Raw genomic sequence first — 16,371 nt, 5'->3', positions numbered from 1 at the left:
CCCTGCACCGCCGGAGCCCGGGAGGGGAAGTGCCCGGCCGGGGGCGCAGGGTCCGGAGGCAAGGGGGGCTGCCCGAAGCCCAAGCGCTACCGGCTTCATGGTTTGCCGGGCAGCCTCCAGACCCTGCGCCCCCGGCTGGGTGCTTCCCCTCCCGGGCTCCAGCTGCGCTGGGGAAGCGCCGGCTGGGGGCGCAGGGTCTGGGGGCTGCCCGGCAAACCGTGAAGCCGGTAGCGCTCGGGCAGCCCTTTTCGCGTGGCTGGGAGGAAGGAGGGGGAATGCGGGGCGCTCAGGGGAGGGGGCGGAGTTAGGGCGGGGACTTTGGGGAAGGGGCGGAGTTGGGGCAGAGAAGGGGCAGAGTTGGGGCGCAGGTGGGAAACGGGCGGGGCCAGGGCCCTGTGGAGTGTCCTCTTTTTTTATTTTTGAAATATGGTAACCCTATCTGAGCCTCATTTTCCATAGCTGTAAAATGAAGAAACAATACTGTCTCAGAAAAAGGTTGTGAGCTTTAGGGCCAAATCCTTGTAGGTATTTTGGGGAATACCTTTGGGGAGGTGGGCCTTAGTTCATTAATATTCATGAGGCACAGAGATACTATGATGAAGGCCATAGAAAATGCCTATAACAAATATGTTGAATAGTGAATGTGGAGTCTGTATTAAAAACGGATTTTTTAAAACAGTTTTTTAGAACTGCCTGTCATTGTTTCACTATCTCAGTTACAGAGAATGGTGCTAGTGCTTCTCAGTGAGAGCTGACATTATGGCCCCAATTATGAGGGGCCTTTGTGACTTCCTCTTTGCCACGGTGGCCAGTTAGAAGATATAGGCCACGTACTTGCAGGCTGCACCCTGGTTCCCTTATGGATTTGCACAATGCCCTTCCTTTAGCTATTGAATGGTTCAGACACATAGACTAACATGCTTGACCTCACTGTCACTTTAAATTTAATCTATCTATCTATATATATATGGCCCTGTCTACACGAGACATTCAACTGTTCTAAACCATTCTTAAATACTATTTAAACTCAGTGGTGGGTGAACTGGGTTTGAACTGGCCAATGAAGATGGGGTCAAAACATGCTAGAACCATGTTTGAAAGCCTCAATCTAAATATGCAGTGATTCATTTTAATTATATTTAGAATGTAACAACTATTTCTAAATTCAGAAAATGTTTCAAGAAATATTTCAGTGACTTCCACTTTATGAGAAGCAACAGATTATATTTTAGTTTTCTGGCCTTTCCTTCAATGATGTTCCCCTCTAGCCTGAAATGTTTAGTCTTACTACCACTGTACCTCATCGTCTCGACTCTGGATTGCCGTTGCAAGTTCTGCCTCTAAAGCTGCGATGGTTTCAGTGTTTTTCTTATCCCGGAGAGAGATTTCTTCCATGAATTGAATCTTTTCTTGTTCTTCTAAGGGACTAGTCAGGAGTTTCTCAAACAAGAAGCCCCGGAACTCTGAAAGGCCTTTGATAAATAATTCAGATGATAAATCCCTAGCATAGGCCTCATCTCTGATGGCTTGAGAAGCTAGAGGGTCAGCCTGAAAGAGTCTCAGAATATTTCTGATAGAGCTTTTTACAGCTTGCTGGTGCAATTGAAGATGGCGGATTTGTTCCTCAGTTCCTACAAGGTCCCCTCTTCCATCTTCCTGCTTCAGGAGCCCTTCTCTTTGAAGCTGGGTAAGTAGAGCTACCATGTTGTTTGAAAGCCGCTCATGCTCCTTAAGGGTACCCAGAAGCTCAGATCCCAGTATAGTGCTTAAGCCATCCAGAAATTCAGTAATGTGAGAGATCAGACTGATCAATTCTATCTTAAAGATGGCCTCATCCAAAACAGATATGATCCTCTTGGTCTCAACAGTGGTAAGTTTTGAACGACCTGGATCCAAGAGCTTTAGTGGGCTTGTTTTGATCGCTGACTTTTTTGGAGTCTGATTGTGTCCCACTGAGGACTTGCTGCTTGAATCTGTAGACTCATATGGCAACTGAAGCATGGTAGCCACCTCCGTTGCCATGTTCTCAGCCAAATGCTCACAAGTTGAGTGTTCTAAGGTGAAAGGGAGCAAAAATCTTCTATATGGGTCGAGCCACAGAGGACATCTCAATCAAACAACATCTAGATCCCCCCCGGTGCTTCAGCTGCATGCTCTTCTTTCACAAACTTTACCTTAAAAAAAGTTTGATTTCAGCATTAGCAACACGATATACTTTGGTAAAAATTGAGAATGTTGAGTTATACTGGGGCTGTCTCTAGGTTTAAAAGCACATTCAGGATATTGGGTCCTTACACCTATGACAGCCTGTCTCTGTGTTGGAGGTGAAACTATATGTTAAGCCTCCAGTGCACTGAGACAAAGTGATGAGCTGTTTGTTCCCCAGGCTGAAAGGTGGCGGGAAAGCTCCCCAGTCCTGAGAAGAGACGGGGATGGTGGTGGGGATCCCTGGTTTCTAGGAGAGGGGGAAGCTCTTCAGTGTCTGGATTAAGAGGCTCCCTGGTCTCTCTGGAGGCGGGTTGAACAGGGGCTGGTCCTCCTGAGCAGGTGGCCAGGTTGGGGCGGGTGTGTGTGTGTGTGTGGGGGGGTCCTGATCTTGTTAAAACGGGGGCAGGTTGGGGGAGGGGAGTCTAGGTCTCTCTTGGGGGGGGTCAGACTGTGGCGAGGGGCTCCCCAGTCTCTTTGGAGGAGGGAGGGGGAGAGGGGGGAGAGGGCTTCCCTGTCTTCCTGCGGGTCCCCTCAAGGATCGGGGGAGGCTCCCGGGTCTATTGGGGGCAGGGCTGCCCATCCCCCGGGGAGGTTCCCTGACTCGTCACATGCTCACATCAAAGCCGCCGCCGCCTCCCGTCCTGTCTCTTTCCAGCGTGTCTCTGTTGCTAGGTTACTCCATCACTAACCTTTAACCCCAAACGCAGAAGGCGGGGACAGACCCTCCCTGACTCTCCCCCCACCCCTCCCCGTAACCAATCGCCGCCCTTGCTTAGCACGCTTAGTCCCGCCCCTTCCTTCTCCGGAGAAAGGCGGGGTCTCCACTGTGTCACAGAGCTTTCTGACCAATCAAAAACGTCACCGCTCACCTCTACTTTGATGGGCGAGACCTCCAGCCAATGGCAGGACAAAAGGGGAGAAACCCGGATCCCCTTCCAGGCGCCGACGTAGTGGCAGGGCGGGGCCGAGAGGGTGCCAAGGGGCGATTGGTGGGTGATTGGGATGGGGGCGCTATCAGAAGGCAGCCTGGAGGGAGGCGGCCAATGGGCGGGGCCGGTGGGCGGGGCTCGGCTCTGAGTCGGCGGCTGACTGAGGCGAGTTGTCGCCGCGGCGGGGGGTCGTTCGGCGGGCTCGGGTCTGTGGCTGGACCCGGCGGCTGGGGCTCGGGGCTGCCGGGGGAGCGGAGCGTGGCTCGCGCGCGTGGGCTGGGCGCGGCGTGGAGCGTGTACAAGGGTCGCTTGGGGCGCGGGGGGAGGGGTCGCTGTGAGGGTGAGGGGGGCGCGGCCCCTGTGGGGCTCGTGCAGCGCGCCGGGGGGTCGCTGGGGCAGGTGCGGAGTCAGCTCGGGGCGGGGATCCCGGTGCCGCCCCCCCCAGGCAAGGTGCAAAGCAGCCCTCCCCCCCCCCGTCTCCCTTGGCGCTGGCGTGCCGCTGTCTGGTGCGGGTGGCGCCCCTACCCGGAAATGCACATTGGCGCTTTTAGTCCTGGGAACGTGTTACTGTTTGCGTGACCTGAGCCGGCCTGTCCCCTGCCCCCGCCCAGCCTTCCCTGGGACTTGCCCCCAGCCCTCCCCTCCGCTCAAGGATCAAACCATAAACACGTTGTGGGGGAGCATCATTAGTGAGGCACTTCTAGGGATTCACAAGTGTGGTGGAGGAAAAGTCCTGTTAGTGTCTTCATGAGCGTGCACGCTCATGGGACTCCACTTTTCCCATCCCCCCTGGAGTCCGGAGTTTTGAAATGGAAGAACAGAATAGCTTTGGATTTGAAGCCATGAGTGACAGGGTTATGTTCACTATATATATGTAGCTCCTGCCTATTCTTTATGATTAATAAACATTGCGGGATTTACCTAGAATTATTTTCCTTCTGTTCTAAATTAAATCATGACTATTGTAGCTAAGATCATGAGTATTGTGGTTGCGGATAAGTAGCTCAAGTTAGATAAAGTTTTTTTGTTTTAATAGCCAGTGGCTGGATATAAACTAATGTTGCTAGTGAACTTACTGTTCTGCCCCACTCTTTGCAAACAGCTTGGTAGATTCTTTTTTTTGGACTGAGATCTCCTGGAAATGGGTGTATCTTTCTCCATATTTTTAAGTCTAGAAGATGCACCCGATGGAGGACTTTCTGAGGAATATTTCTGACAAAGTGTTTTTGAAAAGTGAACTGCAAAAGACGTTATTTAAAATTCTTGGAAGAGGAGCCTGAAAGGAAATAGAATGGCTGTGAGCATGGATGATGATGTTCCCCTCATTCTCACTTTGGATGAGAGTGGAAGCAACACCTCTGCACCCAATGAGGAGCTGGATCGGGAGGACCTGCCTAATGAAAGTAAGACCACTTTATGTTTTTTGGAGCACACAGTTTATTTTCAGTCAGATGCCGTAATTGTGGTTTGTGGGGTTTATTTATTTATTTATTTATTTTTCTATCCATAGCAGTTGCTCTGTAGTCTTCCTGCTGAAGCCTGAAATCTTACCAAAAAACTAATCACTCACAGTATTAGGAGTAGCCTCAAAAAAACCTATTAGGAATTTTTTTATTGTTTACTGAAAACTCTCATAACTTTAGTGAATGTCTTGGGTGATCAAGGAGTAGATGATTTGGTCTTTATATGAGTCTGTGTGTCATGCAGCCTTTGATACTTTCAGGTAATAAATTGGGACTTTCTTGCCTGTAAATCGAAGTTTCTGTTTCAGAACCCTGTTGATCTCTCTAGAGATGTCTGTTTCACTTTGTGGATGCTTGTGGAAAGCTGTGAGTAGAAGCAATCACTATATTCACAGGGAAAGAGGACTAAAAAAGGGAAACAAAAGACCTCTTTCCTTCTTTGTTTTCTGCTCCCTGCTTTCTTTTCAGTGTCTGTCCACCTCCATGAGTGAATTTAGTCCTAGCAATGTTAGCAAAACTAATAGGATTCTGAGGAATTACGTGACAAGGTCTACCTGTCATTGATTCTGATCTCAGATTTCTAAGGGCCTTTCTGTAGTGTAAACACAACCATGTTGGGGGGCTCAATTACTTTATAGTTTGTCCTCCAAAACAGTGGTTCTCAGCCTCTTCTAATCTGGGACTGCCCCTTACAATGTAGCCAGTAGTCCCATTCCCTGTAACTATATGGATAGAGCTGCGTGGTTGCAACCTTCTGGCACCTAGCCACAACCTGTAGGTTGAGAATCCTTGAGTTACGACAGTTCCATTTTGCTGTGTAGATGGAATATCTCCAAGGTTTAATCCATACTCCCAAACTATGTTATAGTTCTGATCTGTCCCAACGTTGTAGTATAATTCATGTATGTGGGTGCAACATAGTTAGGTCCCATCTACTTTACAACACAGAGCCATGGTTTATCTGTTTGGGGCCCTTGTTTAACTCTTTTTAACTTGGGGACATGTTTAACTCTGTTGCAGCTGGGCCTTCAGACATGTGGGGATTTTTTTGGTAGTGTTGATAGTCTGTCAAAACTAGACTGCAGTATTTTGTAAGTAGCTACGTGCCAATTTTCTCAAAACCATGATATAAAGTAAAAATTTTAACTTAAATACAGGGGTTGTTTCTTAAAACTGTTGCAGGAGGGACCTTTTATTGGATAAAATTAATGCTACAAGGTTGGCATTTAAAGAAAATTAAATGAGAAGATAGAAGCTGGATTTCCTTTAAAAATAAGGTTTTAAAGAAAAATTGTCTCCTGGTCTATTTAATTCTTTAAACACGGAATAGAGGAACTCACTTCAGTGAAGAGTTTATAAAAGGCTTATAATGACTAAGATTAAGGAAGGCAGGGTTTTACATTCTAGTGAAGTATCATGTCTTCCAGGATGCTATCACTTTTCTGTCTCACCAGATTGTCAGAATTCTGCAAAGCTGACTAGAATTTTGCTCCTAATGGATGCAGTAGTGAGGTTTTCTCACAATGCAGGCAGCAGTCTGAACAAAAATAATTGTGAGGCTTGATAGTAAGTTCTTCAAAACTCCAGCAGTTGAAGAAGACTGAGAGGGAGAGAAGTGCTGTCATCACTTGAGTCTGTTGCTTAAAGAAAGTATGTTGTCCTTCCCTAGCGCATCTTATTTGAGGATCTCAAAGTGCTGAATAAAGATTTAATTAAGCTTCACAACTCCTTTGTGAGTTAAATGAGTGTTGTTACCCTCATTTTACTGTAGGAAAAACTGAGACACGGGAATTAAGTGACCTTACTCAGTTACACAGTCAGTCACTAACAGTGGTGGAAAAAATAGCCTAGGACCTCCTGACTTTTAGTTCCTTGTTTTAAACACTTGGCTGGCCTAGTGGAAAGAACACTGGACTGGGGCTCAGAAGATATAGGTTTTATTCCTGCCTTTGCCACTGTCCTAGTGAGTGAAATCGGGCAAGTAACTTCACTGCTCTGCCTCAATTTCTCCATCTGTTAAATGGGGATAATGATACTGCTCTCCTTTGTAAAGCATTTTGAGATCTACTGATGAAAAGTGCTATATAAGAGCTCAATATTATCTTAAATTTAAAAATGTTCTTCCATCATATCTCAAAGTCTGAGAGCTTTTTTATATACAATATATATTGTAAGACACATGTAAAGCCTTGCAAGTATTGGACAGCATCTCTTGAGCTGCTTGGAATTATAGGCAATAAATCATACATACATATGATTTACCCCTATGTTAGTTCAGATCCAAGATGTACTCTTCTGTATGGAAATTCCTGTTGCATCAAATAGCAATGCAGGTCCAGTGCATTCAGAGCAGGACATACAGTACAAATGTTATATAGGCAACAATGTTGTACTGTGTTACCACAGTACTTCCACACTAGTCGATTTATAGCAAGTGGGAAAAGTCATTTTTTATACTCTGGTTTGAACAAGAAAAACACTGATTGCTACTGAGGCAAAAATAATTCTAGTAGAAGTGTCAGCTGCCACTCTAGGTTTTGAATGAAGCTTCCTGTCTTCAGACAATTGTAATTTTGCAAAAACACTCACACCTTTGCTGACTCTTTCCAAACTTGGGCTCTACTTAAAGGTGAATCAAAGGAAACTTTAGAAAGCCTGAGCCATTCTGTTTAATTTGTAATGGGTGGAAAATAGAGAATTATTACCCAAGCTCACTTCTAAGTATGTTCTGGGCCACCCTGAAATTTATGGCATAAGACCTGCAAAGGAGGAAGCTACAGATACTTCAAAGTGAATGCATAGTGGTGCATAACCCTCCTGCATGAAGATTATGAATCCAAATTTCCTCAGTTATAAGAAGCTGTGCTGCAGTACTTACTGCGTGAGTGTTCATCACAGGCCTCACAGGATTGGAGAAGGTGCTACACTTCCATAAGAATATGGGAATAAAGGAGTTCTTTTTATCAAGTACTGTCTGGTCTTGATATTAGAAAAATCCTATCGAGGAACTAAGAATGTAATGAGAATGCAGTTGGCTGATGCTCTGTTCAAATAACTCACAGCAGTTTTTGGAGTATAATTATGGAGTAAGGGCACATCATGTACAATAAACCAGTTCATTTTGAATAGTTTATCTATTTATCGACTTGTAGGCACGTGCCCAAAGTACTGGGCTAGAATCTAGCCGAGGAATGGTTGACATAGTTCTGCTGAAATACACAAGCATTCAGAGATGTGAATATCCACTTGCTGATTCCTATAATCAGCATAAAGCTTGAAGGAACACAAATTTCCTTGTATAAATTCTGGTTCAAGAACATATTCGTGTCAGCAGTGAAAGAAAAAGGATTTCCCCTTCATACTTAGCAGGGATACCATATCTGGACAGATAGCATCTCTTTCGAAAATATCCTTGTTATCTAATAATGTAACTTTTATAGTGCAGCCAGTGGATGAGAGTTCCCCAGATGTGAAATTGCACCACATCCTCTGATGTTCCTGCTAGGAACAAGTAGGCAACAGCTTTTTGGCTCTTTTGGAAATACTATAATCTCCAGCAAACTATCTGTGCTTGTGCTAATACTCTGTTCATTGAGGAAACAGATCCCTGTCAAGGAGGTTTTGACTTTGCTGGCTTTGAAAGTAAATGGATACTAAAAGTTAGTTTTGTGGAAGACTTAGAAAACCTACCAGGAAATAAAGGTATTGATCCTTCAAATGGCAGTAAGATTTAGAAGGTGACATTGCAGACTAAGCACACAGATTATGTGGAAATTGATGACTGTGACTAAAGTAATGGGGAAAAAGTGAGGACAGACAAGGTGGTTGCATTTGACCTGGTAATTCATGGGATCTCTGACAGCAGAACCTTAAACTTCCTACATACTATGCAGTGTATTTTCCTACAACATGTCTTCTCGTACCACTGATCTCCTCTTAAATAGTTCCAGTAGTTGTGCTTCAGCTACTTCATTTGGAGATAAATCACGGCTTGAGCACAGGACTGGGAGCCAGAAATTTAGGCGTGCCAACCCCAGTTCTGCCACAGATTCCTTCTTTGACCTAGGGTAAGTCACTTAACCTCTCAGAGCTTCAGTTTTCTCATTGGTAAAATGTGTATTATACCTACCTCACAGTGGGTCTGGGAGGAGTAATTAGTGTTTTGTGAAGGACTAATTTTTTTGTAGTGATGACGTATTTTTATTGTTATTTATTTAAGGGTGAGATTTTTTTTTTTCAAACATGCATAGGGCAATTTGGTGCCTAATTCCCACTGACTTCCAATGAGAGGCATCAAACTGATTAAAACATCTCTTCCCAAACTCACAACTGTACAGTCTGAATGTCTGCTGGGGGTTTTGTAATATGCATCTAGTCCAGATAACTTCTAATGGAACTCTTTTTTTAGAAGAGCAAGTTGCCCTTGAAGGAAAGCTGTCTCCAGTATGGCTTCCTAAGACAGTGTCTCAACCTTGGGTTCGTGACCCCTAGCGGAGGTCACAAGTGGGTTTAGGGGAGTTGCAAACACGGACGGCATTAGATAGCCAAGGGTCCCGCAAAGCTTTTGCCCTGCTTCCTGACAGTTTACATGTTTCAGCCCCAGGCCTGAAGCTGAAGGCCAAGCTTAAGGTAGGTAGAGGGTCTCAATTTTTTCAGATAAGGAGGTTGCCAGCACAGAAAGGTTGAGAAACACTTCTCTAGGAGATGGAAATTACAGCAAAAGAAATCAGCACATGAAACATCAGAATGTACCGATTTCTCTCTCAGCACTGTTCCCCTCTCACTGTGATTATTGGTGTGATGTGCCCATGCCCTGTAAACTCAGATGAAGTCTGGAAAGGTTGATTTCCAACTTGCATTCCATTCAGGAACTGCTGTGTGTCCTCTGATACTGGAGAATACACAGTTGTGTGCTAGACTCCTAACACATTATCTCCTTGTGTCTCTGCGTTAGTGAGACAGCAGTGCTTTGGATATGGTTTTGTAATTATGCATAATTGCTGTAGTAAGAGAGAGTAATATTGTTAATCTTTTAAATATATACTCTCTTGAATTTACTGTGGTGTCCATGCATTACAAAAGCATCTGTGGCCAAAAAAAAGGTAATGTATGACTACGGTGCCTGGTAACTATAGAAGAGTAACTCTCAACTTAATCAAGTACTATGAAGGATTGTCTTGCAGTTAGCATGAAGTCACTGTGTTTGTCTTGTTTTTTCAGTCGGGGGGCTTGATCTACATTAATTCAGACATTGTGCCTTTCACAGAAGGGCACTTTGTTGAAAAAGAACAGCTGCACTGTTGAATGTAGTATAATAAGTTTCATAAGTGACTGTCTTGTCTGTCCCCCCAATGGTATTTTGAATTGTCCAACTTACCCCCGCTCCCCATCCTACTTGTTCTGCACAGAAGTAGGATGCACCAGATCATTTCATGGTGTGTGATAAAGGGTTCTATTATTTACTCCGGGGGGAATTCTGTGCCACTGCACAATGCAGAATTTTGCAGAAATTAATGTTGTGTGTGCAGAATCTCCCTTTTTTCCCCCCACAGAAATGTGCTGCAGAGATGTTAGCTGCCATTAGGGGCTGCTGGACCCAGCAGAGCCCAGCTCACCAATAAAAGAGAAGGTCAAAGGGAGGGGGAGGGAACTGGAGGGTTCTCAGTAGCTGCAGTTCCCAGCACGCCCTGAAGGAAAGAGGTGGTGACACGCAGGAAACGCCGTGCTAGCCTGGGACTCGGCATCTAGCTGTTTCTCCTTCTGGATCCCTGGGCTCTGGGGAATAGGCGGTGTGAGTGTCGGGCCAGGGGAGCCCCGTGGCTGGGCTCTGGGGAATAGAAGGTGTGAGCCTCTGGGCCGGGGAGGGCCCCATGGCTGGCCTCTGGGGAGTAGGGGGTGTGAGTGTTGGCCCCCCAGCTGGGCTCTGCGGGGTAGGGAGAAGAGAAGCTGGAACTGGGTCGTCATAGGGGTTTCTTTTAACTCCCTAATCCTGGGGAATTTTTTGTGTCAGTATTGCTACAGACATACTTGCTGACAGGTATTTTGAAATAAATTACCAAAATAATTGAAACTGGCATGATTATATAGTGTGTTGACAAATACAATTTGCAAAATTTTAAGATATTGTGTGCAGAATTTTCAATTTTTTGGCACAGAATTCCCCCAGGAGTAATTATTCTAAAGTAAAACCCTTCTCTTCACCACTCTACCTCCAGAATTATAAACACGTATCCAGTTTTATACACACATAACATAAGTCATTAAGGGTATGACAAATGGGGATTGAAGAATCTGGAAGCCACTCATCTCCCCTTTTGTGTAGAAGCCGACAATGACCTTGATGCTTTGAGAAAGCCATCTGCATCTTTCTTCAGCACATCTTCGCTCTGCGTGATAGGAGAACAGAAAAACAGGCTAAGTGTTTTCTTCCCAGGCTGATGGCTTGTATTGAGGGATGCGTAGAGAAGTGCACATGTGTAGTGGTGTCAGAGTATTTGAACAGGTGGTCCTGGAACTATAAAAGGTTTTAAAGAGCTAGAAAACATTCAGACTGTGATTCTGAAATGACAACAGGAAACCCAACAACAGTTGGAAACAAATAGTTATTAGCTTTTCATGGCTTCCCAGGGAAGACATCAGTTTGTTTTTCCTCTTTTTTTTTATGGTTCCTGTGGATTTTTAGAGCATTTTAGAAGCAGGATGTTGGGTATGGCCAAGTTTGCTTACTGGCAGATTAAAACGAACAAAAGCTAAGCATGCTGAGTTAACTCATCATAACCAATATGATGCTCCTCAGAACTTCCTTTGCCCTTGGTGTCTTCACTGAGGGATCCTGCCTGCTGCCCTCAGCCCCCCTGCGTTGAAATCCCATTTTATCCATCCGAATGCTTTAAGAAGCGCTGTATAAACTAAACAGCAGCATCTGTGCAGTGGTTAGAGTTGTTGTTGATTGCCTTTTCCTTATTGCCTCTGGGGTTCTAAGCTCACATTCACCAGGAGTAGAATTTATGAGCCAGAACGCTCAATTTCTGATTTTCTAAAATGGGGAAAGTGGACTGAGTTTGAGAGGTCTCCATTTTCTCTGACAGGCTCTGGCTTTAGATCTGCACCTTCCGAGGGTTTCCATGTGTTTATAGCATGATTGTGTAATATGTTTTGTATTTTAGGTTGAACACTTCCTTTTTATTAATCTGAGTAGTTCTTTAGGTGCAACTTTACGTGAACTGTGGAGTGGCTCTGGGATTCTATCGGTACCCATTGAGCATTTGAATGGAAAGCTCAGGCTCCCACATGCCGTGTAGGAGACATGAGAAATCTTTTTCCCTTTGGAAAAAAATAAAATACATCTGGTTCAACCCCAAATTGCTCAGCATTATGATGGACGACTTCACAGATGACAAGGAGGTGCTCTTACAAACCTAAGATCAAATCAGAATTTTAAATGGCTTGTGTCAAGGTCATTGGGGAGGCAAAAAACACTGCTTACTACATGTGAGCGAGCTACGCTGACCTGGTGAAACCTATTCATAACCATGCTTTTATTCTTGCATTAGAGGAAATAAAAAATGATGGAACATATATCAATACAAGTAGATATGAAGCACTCAGATGCTATGATGAGAGGTGCCTTGGAAATATAAACAAATATGGTACATGCTGTTGTTTTTTCTGTAAATCATAATCTAATAATCTCTGGTGTCCTCTGTGAATTTATATGAGAACAAAATACAGTTTGTGGCTTTTACTTTTACCAGTCATGGGGGGAAAAGCTGCATATAGGAAGATAACGTAATCCATTAAATGTATTGCATGGAATAAATAAATGTGTCTGTGCATTGGGTTAAATGAGGGCGATGCCCATAAAACTGAGGCGTGAGCACATAATTCCGTATGTAGGAGCAATGAAAAAATCTCCAGGGCCCAGCCATTTTAGTGAGTTTGGCCTCATCCCATTTCTAAATGCAGATTCTATTGCCATTTAAGAGATAACCAGACATGTAAGGAGGTAAAGAGAAGCATTATCTCCTCCAGAGCTAATCCTTTCCAATCCATCAGCTGCAGTCATTGGGCTCCAGAAGGCATAGGAATATGTTGCACTATTTCTAAGCCGGGGGGGGGGGGGGGAGAATCCTCAGAAGAATGGTGGGTCTGAGTAGAATGGTATTTCCACACACGCTCCCACTTCCTTCATTGACCTGGCAACCCTGCTTGAGGGTATTCATCTTTGGTGCTTTCTTGAATAGTAACTGAAGTACTGAGCCATAGTCTAATCCTGCTTGCTTTATTCATGTAAATTGTCCCGTTGATGTCAGTGGGACTGCTTGCCTGGGGGAGGTGAGCAGCATTTGGCACCACAGTTGATAATGCCCTCACAAAAGTGTATCTTGAGGAAGGCCATTCATGGTCCAAATGCTATCCTCCTCACGTAATGTTCCGACAAGGTGAAACTTCTAACTCGAGTTGATTATTTTATTAATTTGTCAACAGTAAGTCATCACTGAAACTTGAAAGTACTCCTTTTATTGGACAGTCACACCTCTTTACTGATGCCTGGGTGGAGCAGAGATTTGGTAGTGTGGTGGTCATTCCAGAACAACTGGAAATGTGACAACAATTATTGCAAACTTGCTGGGTGTTACGTGGCCATGTCACTTTATTCTTTGACTCTGCTTTGCAACCTGTATGTACGTTGAGTGTTCTGCTTTTGGGAAAGTAAAACTGGCATTAAAATAAACAACATAACAAATGGTGGGGGGGAAGGGGGAAATTGGTAGTAGTGAATGGAAACTAGAAAATTTGTAAAGCACATGCGCGCACACACACGAATCTATGGCTAGCAGAGTTAAGGATAATACAGATGAGTTTAACTTTATTAGGAAAAAAGGAATGCTAACAATGGGATGAGTCCATTATTAAATGGAAATGGTAGAATTTTCATTAATGCTGAAAAGGGAGAAGTGTTCAGTAAATATTTCTGTTCTGTATTTGGGGAAAAGCCAGATGATGTATTCAATTATATGTTGATACTTTTCCATTCCAACAATAACTAAAGATTATATTAAACAGCAGCTATTAAAGGTGGATATCTTTTAAATAAGGGGGTCAGATAACTTGCATCCAAACATATTTAAAGAATTGGATGAGAAGCTCACTGAAACGTTAATGCTGGTGTTCGTGTGTTTATTTTTTTTAACCCAATATGTCTTGGAACACTGGGGAAGTTCCAAAGGACTGGAAGAAAGCTAATGTTGTGCCCATATTTAAAAAAAGTAAATGGGATGGCCCAGGTAATTATAGGCCTGTAATCAGCCTGACATTGATTCCAGGTAAAATAATGGAATGGCTGTTACAGAACTTCTTTATTAATGCCAATAAACGTGGGTTTATGGGGAAAAAAAAATCTTGTCAAATTAACCTTATCTTTTTATGACGTTACAAGTTTCGTTAATAAAGAGAATAGTGTTGATGTAATAGACTTCTGTAGGGCAGTTGACTTGGTAGCATTATGATATTTTGATTAAGAAACTAAAACGATATAAAATCAACATGGCATTGGTTTTTGGCCCTACATTGTTGAACATCTTTGTCAAGGACCTGGAAGAAAAACAAAATAATTACTGTTTAAAGTTTGCAATGACCCAAAGGTTGAGGACTGGTAAATAATGAAGAGGACAGATCACTGATACAGAATAATCTGGGTCACTTGTTAAGCAAGATGCAAGCAAACAATATGGATTTCATTATAGCCATATTTAAAGTCATACATCTAGGAACAATGAATGTAGGCCATACTTCCAGGATTGGGTACTGTATCCTGGGAATCAGTTATTCTAGAAAAATACTTGAGGGGGATAATGGATAATCCGGTGAACACCAGCTCCCAAGGCAAAACTCCAAAAAGGCATCCTTAGATGCTTAAACTCAGTGCTCCCCTGTTCATGTTACCTCTATTTGGCACTAGTGTGACTGCTACTGGAATACTTTGTCCAATTCTGTTGTCTGTGCTTCAAGAAGGATGTTGAAACATTTGAGAGGGTTCAGAGAAAAGCCGTGAGAACCACTAAAGGGTTGGAAAACCTGTCTGTTATAACAAAAGATTCAAGGAGTTAAATCTATTTTACTTTCTCAAAGAGAGAGATACTGGGTGACTTGATCACAGCCTGTAAGTATCTACATGTGGAACAGAAATTTGGTACTAGAGGGCGCTTCGAACTAGCAGGCAAAAGTATAACGAGCCAATGGCTACAAGTTCAAGTTAGACAACTTCAGACTAGAAATACTGTGAAAAAATTTTAACAGTGAGGGCAATTAATCATTAGAACAACTTATCAAGAGTTCAGAGTAGCAGCCGTGTTAGTCTGTATCAGCAAAAAGAATGAGGAGTACTTATGGCACCTTAGAGACTAACAAATTTATTTGAGCATAAGCTTTCGTGGGCTAAAACCCACTTCATCGGATGCATGCAGTGGAAAATACAGTAGGAAGATATATTTTGTTAGTCTCTAAGGTGCCACAAGTACTCCTCGTTCTTTTTATCAAGAGTTGTGGTGGATTCTCCATTACCAGCAATTTTTACATCAAGATTGGATGTTTTTCTAAATTCTATGCTTTAGCAACCACAGATAAGAAGTTAATTCAGGGAAATCCTATCACCTGAGTCACGCGAGAGGTAAGATTAGATGTTTATAATGATCCCTCATGACCTAAAAAATCTTATGAATCTTGCAGTTGTGGGTGAGCCTCTGGAAGACAGTATCTTTACTCCCTGCTAAATCTTGCTGGGGCTGATCTTATGCAGTTCCTCTTTATTTTCCTTGGGCAGCAGTTTAATGAGACAAGAAGTCAGGGATTCTCCTTATTCCTTTGTATACAGCCTCATGGGATATTAGCAACTTCTCTTCCCTAGTTCTGCCAGAGTAGAGAAGGAAGAGGAGGTGATAATGGCTGTGTTCCACAGGTATCACAAGCTGGAACGTATTTTTAATCCCACAGAACTTTATTACTATAATTAAGGGTGTGTACTTTGTAAAATTGAGTTTCGCTAACAGAGAGAGAATTTATAAACAGGTTCTTGTGGGTTCAGTTTTTACTGATTAATGCAGATTTTCCCACGAAACTTACAAATTTCAGTCTATATTTTTCTTCAGGTGTTAATATCGCATTTCTCTTCTCACTGCCAGTTTTGGATTACTTCATTCTGATTTCATCTTAAGAAATAGTCAGTGCTGACATCTGAAAGCATTACATTAGAAGTGAGCAGCACAACTGGAGAAAATATTATCTAACATTCATTTTAACTTACTGTATTAAAGACAGACAGTGGGGGATTCAGATATTGTCTTTCTGGATTCCTTTCTGACACTCCTATTTAAAAACTCTGTTTCATGCATTCTTTGACTGACCCTTCTGTATTTGCACCATTAGAGGGAGCTTGCCTTTCTCCTACTGAATACGATAGGATAGCTGTATGTTTAAGTAGTCGTCTTGAAAACATGGATCTTACAATTTAAGTTGATTTTTTTTTTCCTGTTGGAAACAAACTTGCAGACCCTGTCTTCACCTCAGGAGTTAATTTGTCAGTGATAAAAATGTATGTATGTATTTATAATGTGATATCAGAGGTCTAATAGGATTACATAAGTATACTACCAGTTGAAAGAGCTGACAAAATGACCATCAAAATCACTTTGTGGAGACTAATTTATTTTTTTTTATTGTGGTTTGAGGGTTCTCCTTTTTGCAGGATTGATTTTGATCTGTTATGGACAAAA

The 16,371-nt window shown here is 43.1% G+C and overlaps 2 protein-coding genes across 9 annotated transcripts in view; one reads left to right on the top strand and one right to left on the bottom strand.

Annotated features, from left to right (window-relative positions):
• IQCD (IQ motif containing D) overlaps window positions 1–3,193 on the bottom strand; it is a 12,866-nt gene extending 9,673 nt beyond the window's left edge. For 2 of the 4 annotated variants that reach the window (XM_034791538.1, XM_034791535.1), the window contains exons 1-2: window positions 2,825–2,922; window positions 1,300–2,174 (exon numbers count right to left, since the gene is read on the bottom strand). In XM_034791538.1, coding sequence (XP_034647429.1) covers window positions 1,300–2,022 — 723 coding nt within the window. In that variant the 5' untranslated portion in view covers window positions 2,023–2,174; window positions 2,825–2,922. Of the gene's footprint in view, window positions 1–1,299; window positions 2,175–2,824; window positions 2,924–3,077 lie in introns of those variants that run through there. The other 2 variants (XM_034791536.1, XM_034791537.1) reach the window with 2 other exon arrangements.
• A 403-nt stretch (window positions 3,194–3,596) lies between these two features.
• The window catches only part of TPCN1 (two pore segment channel 1), a 67,118-nt gene continuing 54,343 nt past the window's right edge, over window positions 3,597–16,371 (top strand). For all 5 annotated transcript variants that reach the window (XR_004648294.1, XR_004648293.1, XM_034791533.1 and 2 more), the window contains exon 1: window positions 3,597–4,540. Coding sequence is in view for 3 of the 5 variants with exons in the window: in XM_034791533.1 (XP_034647424.1) it covers window positions 4,429–4,540 (112 nt within the window). In the remaining 2 variants the exon portion in view is untranslated. The remainder of the gene's footprint in view (window positions 4,541–16,371) is intronic.

Source organism: Trachemys scripta, chromosome 15 (assembly GCF_013100865.1).
Source record: "Trachemys scripta elegans isolate TJP31775 chromosome 15, CAS_Tse_1.0, whole genome shotgun sequence".
Taxonomy (NCBI): Eukaryota; Metazoa; Chordata; order Testudines; family Emydidae; genus Trachemys; species Trachemys scripta.
This window is presented reverse-complemented; position numbering and strand designations above follow the sequence as displayed.